Genomic DNA, 20,329 nt, shown 5'->3' with positions numbered 1-20,329 from the left:
CTTAAATAACCAAATGTTCAATTAGGAACCTGTGAGTGAGTTCTGCTCATTCTAACTCTATAGGCAGGATCCCAATGGGCTGATGGTATGCAGTGAGGGCTGTAGCTTCTATTAACAACACTGAGCTCATGTCCTTGAGGAATTTTTTTAGGAATTTGGGGGGCATTTTAGCAAAGGTGATGAAGGGAGTTTAAATTCCACAATGGAAAGGTGTATTTGGTTGGCTGATTCCAGTATTTTGAGACTCAATATAATATTTAACCTGCACGCCAAATAAATAAATACATTGCCATTTCTGACAGTGTTATTCCAGGTAACATGGGGTAGGTTTGAAACAGCATTAAGACCATGTTGGAATTCAAATCCTTAACAATATCCATATCTGAATCTTAAAAAGATAAAATGTGAAAAATCTAAATTTAAGATCTAGTTTTTTGGTGGCTGATCTTATTGTCAATAGCGGTTGGGTTGGGGGCTTGAACATCTTGTTCTCATGACCTCAGTATTTCTAAATGCTACAGCCCTGAAGTTGGCACTCCAGACAGATATCAGACACTTTCTCCTTAACTTTACTTAAATACCTGGCAAACCATAACTGTTTTCAAAGCAAATGTTGACACAGAAACTAGTTTAGAAACTTCAGCTAAATATGACAAATTAGCCAAGGCAAATTAGCCAAATTAGATAATTAATTGGATCGTGAGATATGAGACAGTATTTTTCAGTGTTATTTAAGTATTCCCCCCTGGATATTTGATGCAGGGTGTGTTAAGGATGCTTTGGTCTCCCTGGAGTGCCACAGAGTCAGGTGACAGAACAGTGACTTCATTTTAAGTCCACACACACACACACACACACACACACACACACACAAAGCAGTGATGACTGTCAGTATACCCAGTGCACAATTTAAACCATCTCTGAGCTTGTGTCCTCACAGTGTCTTACCTGTTCCTCTTACACCGAGACTGTAAAATTACAATATATATGTAATACATTATCCTTCACACTTTGCAATACATACAGCACAATAATAAATAACCCCTAACCCTAACATTACCATGCTTTTCCCTTTAACTCACAATCACAACCATTCTTTGCAAAGGTTAGTCATGTAAATACGTCTTATTTCCAAGGAATACACTCATTATAATCACACTCATTATATTTCTTATTTTCCTTTTTCTTTCCTGTTACATCATAAATACACACACACACACGCACGCACGCACACACACACACACACACACACACACACACACACACACACACACACACACACACACACACACACACACACACAGCACTTCAGGGTGGTTAAGATAGCAGAGGGCATACAGTACAGTAACAACAGTATCAGTAATACAAATCACATGTTCATCAACAGGTTGGTAAACACAGATAAACTAGAGTTCTTATGCATTATTGTCCAAGTCACTCATCTCATAAAAGAAATAAAGTGAGAATAGCATGAGAAGACAAGGATTTACAATATTGTATGGCTGTAATTAATGCTGCAGAGTAAGTCCCACAGATAAAAACAAAGATAAAATCATCAAAACACTGTGAAAACATGATTGCCACAGCAGCCAGTCTCAGTATGGTCTGCGTTTTTACTATTTGTTTCTCTGTGAGTCACATTACATAATGGCACAGCCAGTGAAGGATGTACAGTGTTGGCATCAAATTCAGACATACAGTGGTCATTAACACCCTTCACTTGCATGTATTTTACATGAGAGGTGCGGCAATGCATTAAGTATGGCATCTATATACTGTACAGTGCAGTGGCATTCAATAGTACCTCTTATAATGTGTGATGTACAGTACAAAACAATACATGTTGGTTCAGCTTTTGTGGACATGTATGTGAATAAACAGTAGATATATGTAGTTTGTGTTACGTAGACACAGATGGGGAACTGTTTTGTCTCATACTATTCTGGTTGATATTGTTCTCCTTGTAGGTCAGAGTGAGGCTGTTATCCATGCACTGGCTATCCATGTCAAATTAAGCATGACCAGAGAGCATCCAATGCAAAACCTCTAGTCTTTCTTCCCAAGAATATCTATTTGATGTTGTTCAGATATATTTAAAGCCACTTCCTTTGGCTGTGTTTTTCTTCTTGTGGCCACACAGTGGCACTGACGAGTGAGCGAGTGAACACTGTGTTGGGCAGGGAGTTTATTTTCCCCCCCCTTTGGTAGCCCTGAAAAAGAATCATCATTGAGTCCTTTTTCTCAAGTCACAAACAGATGCGATACAGTTGATGTGAAAGATAAATGACAGAAAGAGAACGACAGAGAGAAAGCAAGCAAGAATTGAGCATATTAAGGTAATACCCACAGCAAACAAAGATGCAACAGCAGCGAAGATGTGAATAGAAAGAGAGAGAGAGAGACTCTGAAATTGGAGGAGTAAGAAGGAAACAGATTTAACTGAGAAAGTGTTGCTTTCTTCTGTCTGGCAGTGCACTGGGGGATCGGTGGGAGGGGTAAGGGGCAGCCAAGGATTGAGTGGCTGAGTTGTGCTTGTTATTACTGAAATCTGTCCAGAAAGGGAAGCAGAGAGAAGTTTGGAGTGTGCTTGAACATCTACATGCAGGACTACAACTGGCGGGTTATGTATGTGAAGGACCTTCCCAAAATACAGGTTGATTTCTTTGTCATGCACGTTTTGAAATAGCGCCCTAATCCCCCTATCCCAAGTGAGACCCAGGCCAGTAGAGTGTGCGTTTGGCTTCTGTGTCCACTTCTATCGTGCTATATGCCATTCGATCATCCACCACTCGAAGAATAGCTGGTTGATGTGACTGCCTCCATAAAAACCAACCAACCAATGCACTGGGGCCGAGGCATCTGTTGCCACTGGATGAACCGAGGGCTCTGACTGGTTTGTGGCAATCACCTGACCCAGGAACTGGTTATGCTGATCATTGACATGGTGCTGCAACGTTTCTTCACCACCATGTTAATGTAGGCCCTCATGATCTTGGTGATCTCTCCAACCTAAAGAGACACAAAACAAAGTGTTGGGTTAATAATGTATGTGTCCCAATCTGGATGTGTTTAAGTGATCAGATTTTGGCAAAATGAAAGAGGTACTGCAATTGTATGTCCATAAAAGGGGTCTCACAAGATACAATAAAAAAAATTTGGTCAAAATCACAGTAGCAGGGGTCAAGATATTCTGACTTTTAGGGCCTAGAGAAGAAGTGGGTCAAGCAGGCCAATATAAAGTCCTCCTCAATATAACAATCATAAAGACCTAAGTTCTATCATGTGGGCACTGTAGAAGATGGCTGCCTCTCCAGTAGCGGATGCTGGTAACTTTAATTTCCTTGCGGGAGTCATACCAAAGGGATTAATAAAGATAAGTCTAAGTCTAACATTGTGATGGTCAATGTTTTTTTTAATTAAAAAATTACGTTAAACAAACTTACAACTAACAACTTAATGACTGAATGGGCAAAATTCCCAGTCGGACCCCAATCAGGTCAATAACTATATTCCATTTTCCAACATTATATCAACCAAACAGTCAATCATAAAAGTAATGACAATAACATGGGATTTCAGCTCTAAAGAAGATAAAGACATAATGAAAAACAAACAAACAAAACAATGAACAATGAGCTCTCACCAGTGGCGTCTCAAAGAACATCTCCCTCTCATCCACAATGATCTTGTAGGTGTAGGGTTGCGACGCCCCAAAGAAGGTGATGTGTTCGTACTGAAAGGTCTCCAGTGGCTTAGGTTCACCCCGTTTATATACTGATACATTGTCAGCACTCACACTCAGCCACAGATCATGAGGGAAACCACCCTCTTTACACTACAGGAAGGAGGGAACAAAGGAGAAGAGAAATGAACTAGTTACTCGCCCAGGATTTTATGGTTTTTACACAAATCCCTGTAATTCATCATTTCCTCTACTATTTCCTCACCTCCACATCAAACAGAGTAGATCCATATCCAGGCCACTCCTTGATAATGCTCATGTATTTAAGCATGGCCTGATGCTGAGGCATGCCCTGCAGACGGGTCCATTTCTCCAGAACACTGGTCCGTGTGGCGGACGTCTCCTCCTTCACCCACATCTCCAGCATCTGCTCCTCCTCCACCTGCAACGACACCGGTCAGCCAATCAATGAAGAACACTCAACACATCGACCTATCAATCATTCAGTCAGTCGATCAGAAAGCAATCCAGTTTTTTGGGGGGTCCATCTGTCATTTAGTAAACCTGAACTAGGCTTAAGGTAATTCAGCAGAATGCAAAGATCCATCACGTCACACATCACAGTAACTGGGGAAAGACAACTCCTGGACTACGTATCATAACACAGATATGACAAATTCAGAAGAAATATTTCCCTGTGACGCTGCTGTAAAATTATGGATTACATATTTAATGATTGTCTAATTCAGTAAGCCTTGAGCCTCCACAAAGTATTTCTCAAGGAGACGGCTTGTAAAAAATACTGTTTATTCATCTAACTTTTTAAATTGTGCAATTAAGGGAATTGTATGCTGTATTAAGACTTAAATGGTTTCATGTGTACTACCTTTAGCTAATGTTAATTCATACACATAAAAAACTATGCACTTTTAATGCATCAATATTTTTGCTGAGGGAGAACGTTTGTTTGTTAATTTAACTGAAATAAAAAATGTATTGAATTTATTCAAAAATTGATTGCTTTGTTCTTTTTAAGTAACATTTGGCAAGTTTCTTGGAATGTTGAAGATGTTCATATTTTTTTAAAGGAACAAAAGTGATTTATATGTAACATTTTTTTCTGACCGTTTTTGAATGTATGCAGGTGTAATATCAAATACATTGCAGTAAATGGGCTAAAACTCAACTTCTACCACTGACCTTCTGCTTCTTCAGTGACCCAGTCTTGAAGCTTCTCCTCAGGGTGCCGTCCAGGAAGCTCGGGGTCCTCCGTTTCTCTGCCCCGACCCCGACACCTCCCTGTCCTCCTGCTATTCCCTTCCCTTCTCCTGTTCCTACTCCAGCTCCTCCGGCTCCACCCGCCGTCCCCACGCCCGGCTTGGTGGAGTGAATGATGCGATTGCGGAGTCGTCCAATTGGATAAACGGTTCCCAGGCTCCACCCAGCCCGACCCGCCCCGTCGCCGTGGAGATACTGGAGACGTAAAGCGGCCAGGTGCTGCAAAGTCTCCTCTGAAGCCGGGAAGTGGCCACTTATCAAAGACTCGTGGGCCTGAGAGAATAAACAAGAGATTGATAGCAAGAGACAAAAAAACTATCGTACAGGCTTTTATTTGTTCATTTTGCAGCAGTGCAAGAGTAACATAAGTACCCTAATACATTGATTTGATAACATTACCGAAAAAGAATTTCAATAAGTAGTTCTTTTAAATGCCAAAAAACAGATTAATATATGTCATTGGAATTCCATTTAGAGATGTGATAATATTAAAGTTGTGTCTGACAGCTCACCTGCTCAAACATAAAAGCAAACTCCACTCCTTCTTTTGGCATGCTCTCTACATCCAAGAAGCAGTAGAGCTTGAAGTAGAGTTTCCATTCTCCTTCCTCCTCCTCTTCTTCACTGCCTGCCAATCTGGAAAAACACAGTACACACAGGTTAAGTAACCACAGACCAAAACAATCCCAACATACTGTTTATGTTGGGGAAAACTCAGGAACAGCTCAACTCTGTAAACATGAAGAAAGTTTGGTAGACTTTGATGATTTACTAAGAAGCATTTAATGAAAACTCATTTGAGGAGATTTAGGATTTAGAAGTACAGTTTAACCCCAGCGTAGTGCCATCCCAACCTTGTCTAATTCTGTGAGGCATTCATCTCCTGCTGAGGCTGTCAAGTTTGGGCTTTGCAAAGATATTAATAACGCCATAACATTTTCGCAAAGACAGATAATAAGCTAAATCTTGTAGTTTTGCAAGACCAGTTTATCTCTCTCTGGAAAAAGACTATCTACTACATATATGCGTGTGTTTATGTTTTTTTAGTAAGGTGTGCATGGCCCCCAAGCCTGACCATAAAAGGAGATGGTCCCGGAACACAACATTACCTTATCATGCACCTGCTTCGACTCCCTCAACTTTTAGAGACAGACATAAATTCATACTTAAAAACAGGACAGGTTTAGTGATGGAGTATGGCCGACCCCCGAGCTGTGATGTAGGAGTGGCCTGGTGTTACCTACGTTTTCCCCTTGTCTCATCTTACCAACAACATGGTGTTTCTGGAAATTCCACCACAGTTAACAGCAAAACTAACCAGTTGGAACTCACTCTAAATCCATACTAAATGACAACAAGGCCACCAAACAACAACTGCAGCGGTATCCATACCTTTCGAACTTGGCCAGAACATCGGCCACAATCACTCTGCTCTCCAAAGCTCGGTCTGTGCAGGAGTTGTGTTCAAACAGAGAAAACAGGTTCTTGCTCTCTTCCATGGCCAAACCTCTGATCAGCTTCTCCACAACCTACAGCAGCATCAGAAAAACATCTTGAAATGGGCTATAGGATTACATTTGTTTGTCTGAGAGGATGATCCTGTGTCATGTGCGCACCTCTCCAGCTGTGGTGTGTGAATTGATAGAGATCTTGCAGGAGCCTCCTCCGTGGCAGTAGACAGTGGTGCTCATCTCTTGTCTCACCAGCAGGGCGGCGATCTCCTCTTGAGAGGGAACAAACTCACGAGTCTTGGTCTTCTTCAGAGATTCCCCAATGAAACTGGCGTAACGCTCAATCTCGGTGCCGGGATAACGCTCTCGTACCCTGACACAGATCACATTTATTACACATTTATTTCATGAATGATATATATAAATAAATCCATAATGCGCACACACACACACACACACCTCTTGAGGTGGAAGCGGAGGTATCTGAGAATGACTCGACTGGGTAGGAAGGTGCAGCTCATGCAGGTGAGCAGATGCCAGTGTGCCCGGTTGGCTGGGCTGTTAGGCTGAGGCACATGATTGGTCTGCTTGATCACCTGACAATATACCTGAAGAACCAAAATATGGAGGGGCAATTTGAGAATTGTAAAGTTTGAATCAACATTTTACAGCAAACAGACATGTCAGACTTCTGCAGAAACATTACACACCACATGTGTTGTGGTGGAAGAAGAGAAGAAGGTAAATAAAGTACCTCATCCCTGAGAGGGCGCAGGTCCTGGCAAGTCTGCAGGATGCCCTGAATGATGGGCACGGTGTCCGCCAGCGTCTCCATCTCCTGCAGTGAGTTGAAAACTCGCACTGCCTCATCCTGCAAACTGGCATAGCCCTGCTGCCTTTGTACTGCACACAGACAAAGGTAAACATGGAAAAAGGTGAACAGAGACAAAAGAAGAAGAAGAAGAAAAAAAACATGTAGCTTGTAAATCATACCAAGGCTGGCGGCAATAACAATGACACCAGAGAATCATATTGACGATTTAGAGGTTTAGAGTAATTTAAAAATGATATGTGACAGATGGGAACTTATAATTAGGCACTTATTTATGAAAGTCTGCAAATTGCTCTGAGTTGCTTGCGGAAGCAATAGTTATCGTTTTATTAAATCAGCACATAGAGACTATGGTTAAAGTGGTTTTGGCCTGCAGAGGGAAGTAAAATGTATGGAAGCTTTTAATGAACACAGACTGTGAAAGCAGAAGGAGAAGACAAGGAAGCAACAGAAGAAGAATAGTTGTTTTTAGGGTTTTGGGTCGCTGTGTTGAAGATTTACTTACGGCTGGTGACCTCTCCGTAAGGGAGGGGCAGTAGAGGGGAGTGCAGAGGATGCTGAGTGTATCTGAGGATGGGGTTCCTCCTGTACATCTGCTCCACAATGTCTGGGTTCACACTGTTCTCCTGAGTGGTCAAAGGTCAAATTCCACTTAAGAGTGAGTGTGTGTTGATGGATTTCATATGGCTAGATTTTAGATGTGTGTTTATGTGTGTGTTTTACCTTGATGTCTCTGATGAGCTGCAGAGTCGGGGTTTCTATGGGGGTCTTGCTGTCTATGACGCCCTGTATGGCAGCTGTCCACCTCATGGCCTCATTCAGCATCTTGGTGTAGAGGCGGTAAGAATGCTTCCTCCCGTACACGATGATGTTCCAGTAACCTGTAAAAGCAGGACCCAGTCAGCAAGCTTAATACATTCCTACATGAATGTTAATACCAGAATTATCTTTTTACATGTAGCCTCAAGCCTCCTATGTCTAATCCTGGATTAAATATGCCCTTTCTGCCTTTTCCTTCCCTTCTCTTTTCCCACCTGTCTCCCTGTGGACGCGTTCATCCGGCTGAATGACAGAGCAGAGGGAGTTTAGGACCAGAGTTCCCATCTTGGAGGAGCTTCGCTCCGAGCTCTTGTAGTAATCCAGGGAGTTGTGGGTCAAGACAAACCAGCGCTTCTTCAGCTTCAGGGAGGTGCTCTTAGCGTTCGTCTTCATCTCCTTTTGGAGCCAGCCTGAACGGTGAAGAAGCAGAGAGAGGATAGGGGAGGGAAAGAGAAGGAATTTGTACAGGAACAGAAAAGTTATGCAACGGTTCAATGTCATCATTTATCCCCAAGTCTATTTATACTGTGACAAAATCTCATATTGAGATATTGTCAGCCAAAATCTGTCACAATATCAGGTTGTCTCTACTTGAGAACATATGTTTGAAAACGTATTTTAAAAAGCTTACAAAAAAGGGTATAAACATCAATAAACAGTCTCATTTATGATATTATAATGGTAAGCATAGCTTTTGTATACAGGCTTCAAATCTCTTCTAAGGCCCTGACACACAATGTAAAACACCAATTATCACCACCTGTACCTGTACCTATGTTACATGGCTTATAATGATGAAAAAATTATGATTTGAGTCTTCACCTCTGACAAGGAACTCCTGGCCGTCTATCCTGGCGTCTCCTTTGGGTTTCTGCAGCAGACTGATCCAGTGATGCATCTCCTCCGGTGTGTCACTGTTGCAGTGGATCACACGGTTGGCCGTAATGATGACAAAAGAGTTGGGCCTGCAAAAGTCAAAAGAAAGACTCTTAAAATACAAAAATCCACCTTAGGTTACTTATTGATTCTTAAGGCTTGTATAAATAAGATGTGTAGTGATTGCGTCTTAGGTTTTTCAGGTGAAAGGAACAAAGCAATGACAGGTCTGTTACTACACTCAGTGGATAGATGCATTTGCTACAATAGATTTTTCCATTCATGCCTTTAGAATGTGAGCTTGTCTCTTTCTTTCATTGAGAGGGACTGACATCAAAATCAAAGTTCATTAAATTCTGCTGTAAAATTCAAAGAATTTGAAAAACATGAAGACTGATCCAGCTCACCGATCAGGGTTGTCTGAAGCACACACAGAGTCAATAAGCCCCACGTCAAGAGTTCCCTGAAGGATGAAAGGAAGTAAAGAACAAATAAAATGTGAATTAATGGTGCACTATTGCTACAGTGACATATTATCAAAAATAAAAGTGATCTAACTTAACCCAAAGTGAACTTAATTTCAGGGAGACCTTCTTTTTAAAAATCAGGCCACATTATACAGTAAAAGTCAGTAAACTATGTTATGTGTGTATGTGTGACAGAGAAATAACTTAGACACATGGGTTACTGGCATGTTGTTTTGAGAGACTGACCACAGCGTTCTTTGGGTTGGCCTGTTCATGGGACATCTCCAGCAGCTGCTCAGGAGTGCACACACGCACTTTACTGAGAACATTAAACCACCCACTGCACAGAAACAACATCACAAGTGTAAAAATATGAATCTACTCAGTAACCTGTTGTCATTATCTAAAAGATCCCTAAGTTTCCATCACACCTTGCATCCTCTGGCGACTCAGCAAACACCTGATAGGTCCTCTCATCCGTCACAATGTTCAGAGCATTCTCTTTTTCGTGATTATTCACTATTTCCCTGTGAAAACACAAACAGTGCACGTCTGAAACACGCAGCTGCTGAAAACACAGACAGTGAAGGAATGATTGTGTATTTTTTTGTCACTGGACTTATTTTAAAATCTTACTTGGCAGCTCGGATGTCGATGGTTCCCTTCAGCTTTTCCTCACTGTCGTTCTCGTAGTACATCAGCTTGCTGTCCCTCAGTACAAACCAGCGCATCTTCCAGTTTCTGAGAAGAGAACCCAATGAAAACAAGGCCAAGACAATCTATTCTGGACCTAACTGCAGGCCACTAGATAACCAGGGCTAAACAAGGAACTTGACTTTAGTGTCTTCATGTAAACCATATCCTTTATTTTCAGTGTGTTATTTTTCAATGTGTTGTAGTGATGCATGCATTATATATGTCATGTGTGTGTGTGTGTGTGTGTGTGTGTGTGTGTGTGTGTGTGCGTGTGCGTGTGCGTGTGCGTGTGCGTGTGCGTGTCTGTGTCTGTGTGTGTGTGTAGTCACAAATATTGTCTTCTATTAACTGTGAAGTAGGCCATCTAGTGGTCTTTGTATAATACTGCAACCTTGAACCAGTCGCTGCCAAATGGCGTCTTCTGATTGGTGGTTGGAAAGCTTATAAGAAAGTCTTTTCCTGTTTGAAAACTGTTGACTGTGACAAAGGCGTGTGTGCCGAAACACGTCAGAGTTATTTTTAAAGGTCAAAGATGACTAAGCCATAACAATTAAGGCTTTTTGATTTTTCTGGTGAGAGTTTCTTGAATTTTTCCTGAGTTTTACTATATATCATTGTTCCATCCAAAGAGCACCTCAAACAAACAATTTGAGTCCTGGAGGTGCTCCTCTACATTTTTGCAATTCTAGACCTTATTCATAAGGTTCGACTATAAATAATAGACAACATTTTTATCTGAAACACAAAGTGAAGTAGCTTCTTTGTTCTGTATAGAATACCTCTGTCATACTGTACATATATGTCCACAAAGGTGGAAGTAACTATACGCAAAATCTGTTGTAAAAATTTTTTCAGTATGAAGTAGAATAAAGTTACTTATGTGTTGTGTAAATTTTGTGCATATTACTTTGTTTGTTTTATATGCCATTTATAGTTTAATTTTATTATTTTCTAATTAATATTTGGATATATAGGTGTAGGTTGTTTATAATAATAATAATAATATTTATAACAATAATAATAATAATAAATTGAATTTGTATAGCGCTTTTCAAGGACCCAAAGTCACTTTGTGAAAGAATGAAAACAAACCAAGCATCATACAACGTCCTCTTTTCTGAAAAGTAAACCGGTATTCAAATGTTTAACTTTTGACTTTTGTAGAGTATGAACTATAAATTAGATTGTGGTGTAGATTATGAACTAAAGTTCTGGTACACTGTCTTGAGAGGGACCCTGAAGTCTTTCAGCACTGCAGAGGGCTCAATGCATAGGGTTAGACATACACATGATCCCAACACCTCAACAGGACACAGGTTCATCCAATACAAATGGTAATTTACATAATGATCATTCAAAATTGTACTGGACAGCATTTCCAACAGAGATTGTGTTTTAATTAGCATGCAGTCTGCACTCAGTAACAACTACAACAACCTCCGTGAGAGAGTGGAGAGCCCTCCTCCCTTCTTGTAGAGCCAGCCAGACTTGAGAGACTCCTGTTTGGACCGGAACCACATGAAGGTTTCATCCTTCAGCACACACCACCGCCTCCTCCATGGGATCATCAGACCAGCTGAGGGAGCAGAGAATAAAAATATTCTCATAATAATGCAATTCAAGTGGTGAAGATGGCTTAACTTGAACATGAGACAGCCATCTTGTGAGTTTAAATAATATATACCCACCCTTCATGTAGAGGTATCCGTGGAAATATGGTGGTCCATTTCCATTCAGCAATGTCACTCTGCCATTAGTCACTTCTTCGTCGGTGTCCATCATGCCATCGTGTTCATCGTCACTGTCTGCATACTGAAACATCATACAATAACATCAATAATTACTTTAATATAATAACAAATAAACAAGAAAATGTTCATGAGTGCATTACATTCATAGATTTACAACAAAAATGGGTAAAATTTAAAATCTGCACTGCACAGCTGGTCATACATATCTGCGTGCTCGCGTGTGAGGATGCGTGTTAGTGTGTGTCCTCACAGAGTCAGAGCTTCCTCTGCAGGACTCGATGCTGGTGTTGGTGCAGGTCGACTTCCTTGGGTGCTCCTCATCTGTCACGGTGGTGCTACCGCGGTTGCTCCCGGATATGGAGCTGTCGTCTCCGGCTGTCACGGACCCGTCCTCATCCTCCTGGTCGTAATCTGACTCGGTGTCGGCCGGCATGCTGTAGATGGGCTCCTCCCCGTCTCCTAGGCTGTCCACCATGCTCACCTTCCACTCTGGGTCTGCCTTGGCTCCATCTTTCTTCTCCCCCTCTCCTGGAGGAGGGGGAGGCGGAGGTGGAGGAGGAATGACAGGGGAGCCATCTTCAGGCGGAGGGAGAGGAGATGAGGTGAGGATTTCGGCAACAGGCGCATCGCCTGCAGGCAGTGGAGGGGGAGGAGGTGGTGCAGGAGGCACCGTCCCTTCTGCGAAAGCAGGAGGGGGAGGTGGGAGGTGAGCGAATATGTCCTGATCGATAGGAGCGTCTGTCTCAGCAGGAGGAGGGAAGTCAGGCAGAGGGATGCACTCCTCCTCAGCGTGAAAGCCCTCGTCCACCTCCTCTTCTTTGGACGCACCTCTGGTGGCACTCGCAGCTTTTGGAGCTGTTGCCTCGGCGGCCGGCTTGGCCGCGACTGCTCCAAGCGAAGGGTCCACGCCTCCGAAATTCAGGAGGTCGATGAGCTCCGTGGCCTTGCGAGACGCTTCCTTCTTCATCCGTTTGAGCTCAGCGTCCCGGCGCAGCTGCAGCTCCTGTTTGGAGGACTCACACAGCTGAGACACCTCGTCCTCTCTCTTCTTTTGCAAGCGCTCGATCTCTCGCTCCAACTGCAGGATCTCCTCCATCTGTCGGGCCTCATCCTAAACAGGAGGAGGATAAAGAAGGGGCATATTAGGTATCAACATCTGCTTTATTCTGTAGAATTATATCATGTGTATAAGTGTTTAGGAGTTAGAGAGAAAACGTACTGAAGAACCAGCACTTTCCTCTGACGACTCCGGCTTCTTCTCTGCTCCTTCCTTCGCTTCCTCCTGCTCCCCTGCACCTGCCGTCTTCTTCTCCTCCACCTCCTCTTTCTTTTTCTCTTCTTCCTCCTGCTTCTTTTTCTCCTCTCTGAGTTTTCGGACTCGCGTACGTGCCACCTGACCTCGCCTGTGTCTCTGCAGCACCAGCGCTGCTTTACGTTTCTTCACAAACCGTCTGCGTTGGATGTGCTTTCTGAAGTGTTTCTGGAGGGTGACCACGCTGGCACGTACACGCTTGAAGTGCTTTCTGTGGACAAAATGGAAAGAAAATATAAAACAAAGGGAATAACAACTAGCACACAAATTGTTTTAGTTCCTATTAGGAGGGACTTACTTGGCAGAGAAAGTGAGTAGATGGGCTCGAATTATCATGGCAGCTTGGCGTCGGATTTCATCCCTGTCTTTCTCTAAACGCTGCTCAAGAGACTCTTTCATAAACACCTGCAGAACAAAAGAGAAAGGTTACCTGGAAGATGTCTAATGCAATGTAGAAAACCTATTAAATGGCAGATTAATCATGTATTTGTCCAAGTGCGGGTGGTTTTAAAACATCTGTCATGAAAGCTTTCTTGAGTCTGAATAGGGTTTTGCCAAAAACTATTCATCTTACCTTGGTCTTGCCCAACTGCCACTCTTTTTTGGTCTTATCATATTTGGTTAAAAGGTCTGTACTTCTCTTCTTATCGTCGCCTGCTGCTACTGATGACAATTTATCTTTCTGAATGATCTTATACCTGGCAGGCAGAAAAGAAAAAGGACGTGTAAAAACAGTAAAAAATGTATAAAAATTCAAAGACAATTGTACACAAAAAAAAACACAAACATACACATAAGATAAAAGATAAGATCAAGATAGATTTAGAGATACCTACCGAGAGATGAAATCTTTGAAAGTTCTGCGGACAGGAAACCCGGCCCGACGGATCTTCACAGTCTCCAACATCCCAGAATACCTCAGCTGGTTCAGGACGACCTCTGGGTCAAACACACTTGGATTCTACACGTAAAATAAGAAAGATTATTTAACATTGAACTTTATTAGGTGATTGCCAATCAGGCTCAAAGACAGAATTGAGTTTGAGAACTTAGACAGAAGCAGACTCACTTTTTCCATGTTGGGTTTAATGCAGCGGATGAAGAAAGGGTTAGATACACTCAGAGTGGCCATGAGAGCATGAAGGGAGTCCTGAGGAGATAGAGAAAGGAAAATAATCAAATGTTTGTGCATTTCTTTTGCATGGCAGTGAACAAAATTACCAACGTTACGCCTTCAATCTTTGGTAAGAGAGGAAAATGGTCTGCTGAAAAAGTTTATCTTTGGCTCTAATGTCTTAGTAAGGCTGAAACAACTAGCCAATTTTATTAGTTGAGCGATAGAAACTACTGTTTAAGTTATCTATCAAAGAAAAATGTAATATGAACTTCTTCCAGTTTCTTAAAATGTGAGGAATTACTGATTTTCTTTGACTGTCATCACTATAAAGTGAATGTCTTTGGCTTTGGGACTGTGTGTGTTAGACAAAACATCACATTTGAAGGCATCACCTCAGGCTTTGGGGAAACATGAAGGGAAACTTTTCTCTCTGCTCCCTGTGGTGCTGACGTTTACATCTTTTGTTTGGAGTTGCTCATATTACGTTGGGTATCTAATAAACTGCTGGCATCACTCACCCTGAACTGGGAGCTCACGGTGGGTTTGCGTCTGGCCGTACCCATCTTCTCCTCATTGTTCCTGCTGCCGACCTTCTCAAACAAGTCGTAGATGAAGTCCAGTCTGAGAGGCAACAGAAACATGATGGATTACACACCTACACTTGATAAATTATGTCAGTAGAAATACTGATGAGGATCAACTTCTGAAAGAAACAATTCTGACACAGAAATCAACTAGCTGACCATTTTTCAGGAAAGTATTAACTGTTTTCCTATACTCTTTAACATTAATAACATTGTGAAAATGTAACATCTCTTGATGAAATTTTGAAAGGTTTAGGTTCTTGATACTTTTTTCAAAGCCTGTCAGACAAGTTCTGAAACACAAATCTATATGTTTCAGTCCCTAAAAAGATGGCGTTTCAATTATTTTGGATTATAGTTTTTACCCAACAAAAAAACTGTAATACTAAATGTAAATCGACTGTTATTATTTAGCCCTTTTCTAGTCTCAACAACTACTCAAAGCACTTTTACATACAGGAACCATTCACACACATTCATACACTGTGGCTGAGGCTGCTGTACAAGGTGCCACCTGCTAATCAGATAAACACTCACACACATTTACACTCCGGGACCGCAGGGCCAGGGATCGAGCCACCAACATCACAATTGCGACCACTCTACCAATGACCTATATATTACTAGTATTTGTAATATATAGAACAAATTTGCATCAAAGATTCATATCAGCTTAATGAATGACTAAAAATTAGACTATTACTTAAAACAATATCAGAACTTATAACAGTCCCGATAAACCATGTATTTAGGAATGTCCTGCCTGCTGTCCTTTAGCATGTTTAGGATGTCATCTCTGAAGGTGTCTCTGTTCTTCCCCAGGATCCCTTGAACATCATAGAGGACCTAACATAGACAGAAAAGTTTGTCATAAATCTCCCAGACTTCACTACAATAACAAATACAGTATGTTGACATGAAGTGACTTACTTCCCCGGCATAATGTTTAATACCAAACTGATGATCAGCAAGCCTGGGCTTGACGTAGTACGGGTTTGTCTGCGGAAAACAGGAAAATTGCACACAAAGTTCATATAATGTGTTGTTTAATACTGAGCTCATTATTCTTTTAAATAATAAATGCTGTTAGTGTAAAGAACCCACTGAGTGTCTGCTGTGCAACTTCTCCAGCAGAGTGAAGTCAGTTCCTTTGGGGAATCGACTCTCTTCATTCACGAGTGCCAACAAGCCCAGTTTCTAAGAGGGAAGGGGAACATCATGATGATTGCATCAGTATTATAAAATCCGCACCACTTTCTAAGACATCAGTTCAATATAATTAAATCAGTTTCCAGAGAGTCTCCGAGGCGTCCAACCCAGCCTTTATATTAACGCTTAACTTAAAAGGTTACTAACTGACATTATGACAGCTCTAAACATTGTTCACGTTACAAGTTATGATGCCGTGTCAATATCCTACCTTCTCTATAAGATCAAGACATTCTGCATTGTCCATCCAGTCTATGGCGTCCCACTGGACACCTTCCCTGTGGAGAGTAAACACAAACAGTTACACATTCAAATTTTTTTTTAGTAATTCTTTACTATAACTTCATATCACTGCAAAACCTGTATATACTGGTTGAAAAAAGCTCAAACACACAACCTGAATATCTGGGACGCCACCTGAATGTCTGTGCTCATTTGGCAAAAAGAAAAGCAATCTAATTACTTTTGCATTTCAATGTTGTGTTTGTTTCAATGTTGAGCACCTAACAATAATATACATAATATAAAAATAAATAATGTTGTTGAACTTGCGTGATTTGTGTAAAATTTGAGCAGAAGTTAGATAATAATAGAGTTATCTGTATAGCACAAGAGTTGGACCTAATGCTGTTTTTACTTGATCCCTTAAAATTATATTTTATATTTTTCATATTGGTATATTGAAGACACCTAACTGATTAAGTCACTAACAAACTGACTACCTTGTATGCAAGTCTTTTTTAATGCAGGTTTGTAAAAATATACTGCATGTAGAAGTTCACCTGTTATACTCTAGCTGTTCAAGGGAGAAGATGTGCTTGTTGAAGTACTCTTGAAGTTTCTCATTGGCGTAGTTGATGTTAAACTGCTCAAACCGATTCACCTGGAAGCACAAACACGTCTTATAAACAGATCAAATGTGTGTGTGTGTGTGTGTTTTTGTGTGTGTATGTGTGTGTGTGTGTGTGTGTGTGTGTGTGTGTGTGTGTGTGTGTGTGTGTGTGTGTGTGTGTGTGTGTGTGTGTGTGGGTGGGTCAAAGTTCTGACCTCAAAGTTCTCAAAGCCAAAGATGTCAAGGATTCCAATGGATTTAAAGTTTTCCTTCCCTTTGATCTTCTGATTGATTTTGAGGATGATCCAGGAGAAACACTGGGAATATAAGGCCATGGCAACAGAGTCCCTGGAATCCACGGCCTGTAAGGATGACATGGAAACCCAAGGGGAGTGTGAGTGTGTCAGGAAGAACCAGAGATCAATCCACACGGGGAGAACAAATGTGTTGATTTCTGTGTGATATTTGCTGACCTGCTCTATTGTGAGTGGGGAGCAGATTTCCTCTCCTCTGAGGATTATAGAGCGCTGAGTCAGGACTTCGGACAGCTGGAAGGCATCCAGGCCCAGCAGCTCACTGGAATCAGTGACCACTAATAGATGGACAAAGATGTCTTACACATATGCAACACATCTTTCTAAGTTTTGCTTTTTCCAACTCATTTTGCAGGAGATGTCAACTGACCTTGCTTGGTGGTGATCTGGGCTCCTCCTGCAGTCATGAACTCAATGTTCCCCAGCTGTAAGACTCCCGACAGCAGCTTAAACATGTCTCTGATCTCCTCCTCTGTGAACTCTAACACCTTCAGCGCCTCCTACATGCAGAAATAAGCACAGCAAAAGAAATAAGGTGCTACCAACGGAGGAGATGCTTTTAACACTTATTGAGGAGATAAATACATACATACAATATAGTATGGTTGCTGATTCTGCATCAATGCACTAACTTACAAAAGTTTGATAAATGATGTTTTTGAATTTTATTGCACAAATCGACAGATTCCCTGTTTATAAGGAAAAAAATCTGTAGAAGGCATTTCCAAAGCAAGTAAGGAGGGCAGATTTTGGTGACTTTTATATGACACCATTTCTATCAGTAGTATTTTATATTATGCTATTTGCGGGCTGCACATATCCCCATAAGATTCGCCATTAGTTCTCTGAATCTGTTACTTTTGTAGTTATGGTTAAACAACACCCAAATTCGGATCAAAATTACCATTGTTGTCCTTCAGTATGCTTTTGTGTAATACATTTAATGGGAATCTGTTCATTACCTGCTGACAAATACAATAACAGAAGGAAAAACAACCTGGCAGAGGTAAAAACATATTGGGGAATTTTACAGTCAGTTGTTACCATGGTAATGTAGAAAAGGTCATCATTTAACTAGTTAAAAGAGACATACAGTGTGAATTCTCCTTTTCAGGTTCATGCTGTTTTTTTGAGTTTCCACTTTTGCGCACATTTGCAAAGGTAGTTCTCATGCAGAAGGTGGAGATACTCGGATGGTGGCAGTGTATTCTCAAGTGCCTGCACCCCACATAGGAAGGGGAGTCAAATCTGAATCCCACGTTTTCTGATCTAAGTAGACCAAAAAATCCGATTGGGTTGTCTTCTTTGACAGTTTTTAGGTTGGCAGGCACCCAAGCTACCCACATGAATGTGAAAAGGAGAGTTTGTCATAATGTGTCCCCTTTAACTAATGTGCATAGACAGCTGTTGTCCAGTGTGGCTGTAAATGCAGTCAAACTGACCATAACACTGTTATACAGTTCTTTGTCATTCAGGCTCTTGTCCTTCATACATCCTGATTGGCTGAGGTAGTGGAAAGCTTCAGGACGGTCCTCCAGGAAGTAGAGGCCTGATAGAGGATATATGTATGTCAGGGTGATATTGGGAGAGATGCACATTAAGATACTTAAATGCACTTAGATATACAGTAGTTTGGAAAAGTAGAAGTGAAATTACACAAACATGCTTTATTAAAACAGGATCTGCTGCCATCTGTTGTAAATGTACTGTGAATACTTTTTAAAGCTCCATTATGTAATTTTTTGAGTTGATTCTTAGCAAAAACTTTCTTGTTCTTTCAAAAATGTGCTCATTCATGTGTAAATACCACCAACTAACCAAAGTTTTCTCATAAGTGTAGATGCTGCCATTCAGAATCATTCAGAATACATAGGAGCGATTCGCTATGTATTCTTTGATACGTAGGAGTTTAAATGCGTTCAGAAAGGAAGGGGCTACAAAGTAACATTCAGTTAGTTGTTATATATAATTTCACTGCTAGATGGGAGAAATTGTTACACAATGTAGCTTTAAAAATATAGCAGACACATTAACTAAAGGTGGTCTAAGCGATGTTGCGTGACGTTCAAAGTATTTTCCAACAAAACAAGACTAGCTTGCCCTTCCCTCCTCCTCATCCCGTCCCCTAACCCCCCCGATCCCCACCCCCAAATCCTTCTTGTTGGTAATTGGCTGGAACGCTGTTTGTGAATGTATTGTGGTGCAGGTTGGCCAATTTGTTTGTTTTGCCGTTTGTAGACCCTGGGCTGTCCACAGAGGCGCGTTTTTTACAGTGTGTTCTGGGGACAGAGATGTTTGCGGTGACAGCAAAATGTTGTAGCCTAAAACATGCGTGACACGCTTAGAGCACCTTTAAGACACTGTTGATAATTGAACATTTGAATGCTTTTCCTTACTTTTATTGTTTTTGTTAGCTCCCGCCAGCAGAGCATAGAAGATGTGGTAGTTTCTTTCTCCAGGATTTTGTCGCACCACTCGGTTCTACAGCAAAACCAAAGCAGCAAAGCCACCATTAACATTTCATTCTGAGTTAAAATGCAGAACTGACATACCACTTGAATGAATTATAACTTGATATGAGCAGGCTGCAGACATGGTTACCTTTTCCAGTAAATCTGAACGGCAGAGAGTCAAGGAAACAACAATAAAATGTGAGTTCTTCACAATAGCCTTCTCCTTTAGCACATGTTTTTAATCCAATAAAGCACGTAGAAACGTTGGCACATTTGATACAAAAAATACTTACAGTATTTTTAAATACATAAAAGGATACAGTCAATGACGCAGCCTCCCTGGATGTTGCCGCCCTCAGAAAAGTGAAGTTGAATGAATTTCCCAAAGCGACTGGAGTTGTTGTTGTAAACAGTCTTAGCATTACCAAACGCTTCCATGATCGGACTGCACAGAGAGCAAAAACCTGCAGTTAGTGCATTTTGTTTAGTCTGTAATATATCTGTGCATGCAGTCAACCTGTTCAAATAAACCATATGTTTGAAAATCTATGTAAAAGCACCGTGTATGTGTATGATTTAAACTTTTTTTTTGCTATCCGCCCCACATTGACTGCTGCTTCATTAGAACGCTGTGTAGAGAGGTGACGGGGGGGGGG

The 20,329-nt window shown here is 41.3% G+C and overlaps 1 protein-coding gene across 4 annotated transcripts in view; it reads right to left on the bottom strand.

Moving 5' to 3' along the window:
* Positions 1-2,197: 2,197 nt before the first annotated feature.
* Positions 2,198-20,329, bottom strand: part of myo10l1 (myosin X, like 1) — a 45,179-nt gene continuing 27,047 nt past the window's right edge. Inside the window, exons 6-43 of one of the 4 annotated variants that reach the window (XM_034858369.1) lie at positions 19,994-20,118; positions 19,822-19,835; positions 19,617-19,701; positions 18,663-18,769; positions 17,591-17,720; positions 17,380-17,498; positions 17,122-17,268; positions 16,857-16,957; positions 16,286-16,352; positions 15,970-16,062; positions 15,796-15,864; positions 15,629-15,711; positions 14,800-14,902; positions 14,234-14,314; positions 14,001-14,125; positions 13,739-13,862; positions 13,463-13,569; positions 13,072-13,375; positions 12,055-12,963; positions 11,790-11,913; positions 11,536-11,677; positions 10,042-10,146; positions 9,837-9,932; positions 9,652-9,745; positions 9,346-9,401; positions 8,885-9,027; positions 8,278-8,472; positions 7,967-8,124; positions 7,749-7,869; positions 7,166-7,314; positions 6,871-7,019; positions 6,577-6,784; positions 6,353-6,489; positions 5,473-5,596; positions 4,883-5,233; positions 3,948-4,124; positions 3,644-3,835; positions 2,198-3,009 (exon numbers count right to left, since the gene is read on the bottom strand). In XM_034858369.1, coding sequence (XP_034714260.1) covers positions 2,905-3,009; positions 3,644-3,835; positions 3,948-4,124; positions 4,883-5,233; positions 5,473-5,596; positions 6,353-6,489; positions 6,577-6,784; positions 6,871-7,019; positions 7,166-7,314; positions 7,749-7,869; positions 7,967-8,124; positions 8,278-8,472; positions 8,885-9,027; positions 9,346-9,401; positions 9,652-9,745; positions 9,837-9,932; positions 10,042-10,146; positions 11,536-11,677; positions 11,790-11,913; positions 12,055-12,963; positions 13,072-13,375; positions 13,463-13,569; positions 13,739-13,862; positions 14,001-14,125; positions 14,234-14,314; positions 14,800-14,902; positions 15,629-15,711; positions 15,796-15,864; positions 15,970-16,062; positions 16,286-16,352; positions 16,857-16,957; positions 17,122-17,268; positions 17,380-17,498; positions 17,591-17,720; positions 18,663-18,769; positions 19,617-19,701; positions 19,822-19,835; positions 19,994-20,118 — 5,719 coding nt within the window. In that variant the 3' untranslated portion in view covers positions 2,198-2,904. The remainder of the gene's footprint in view (positions 3,010-3,643; positions 3,836-3,947; positions 4,125-4,882; positions 5,234-5,472; positions 5,597-6,352; positions 6,490-6,576; positions 6,785-6,870; positions 7,020-7,165; positions 7,315-7,748; positions 7,870-7,966; positions 8,125-8,277; positions 8,473-8,884; positions 9,028-9,345; positions 9,402-9,651; positions 9,746-9,836; positions 9,933-10,041; positions 10,147-11,535; positions 11,678-11,789; positions 11,914-12,054; positions 12,964-13,071; positions 13,376-13,462; positions 13,570-13,738; positions 13,863-14,000; positions 14,126-14,233; positions 14,315-14,799; positions 14,903-15,628; positions 15,712-15,795; positions 15,865-15,969; positions 16,063-16,285; positions 16,353-16,856; positions 16,958-17,121; positions 17,269-17,379; positions 17,499-17,590; positions 17,721-18,662; positions 18,770-19,616; positions 19,702-19,821; positions 19,836-19,993; positions 20,119-20,329) is intronic. The other 3 variants (XM_034858370.1, XM_034858371.1, XM_034858372.1) reach the window with 3 other exon arrangements.

This window comes from Etheostoma cragini, chromosome 20 (genome assembly GCF_013103735.1).
Source record: "Etheostoma cragini isolate CJK2018 chromosome 20, CSU_Ecrag_1.0, whole genome shotgun sequence".
In the NCBI taxonomy this organism is placed as follows: domain Eukaryota; kingdom Metazoa; phylum Chordata; class Actinopteri; order Perciformes; family Percidae; genus Etheostoma; species Etheostoma cragini.
This window is presented reverse-complemented; position numbering and strand designations above follow the sequence as displayed.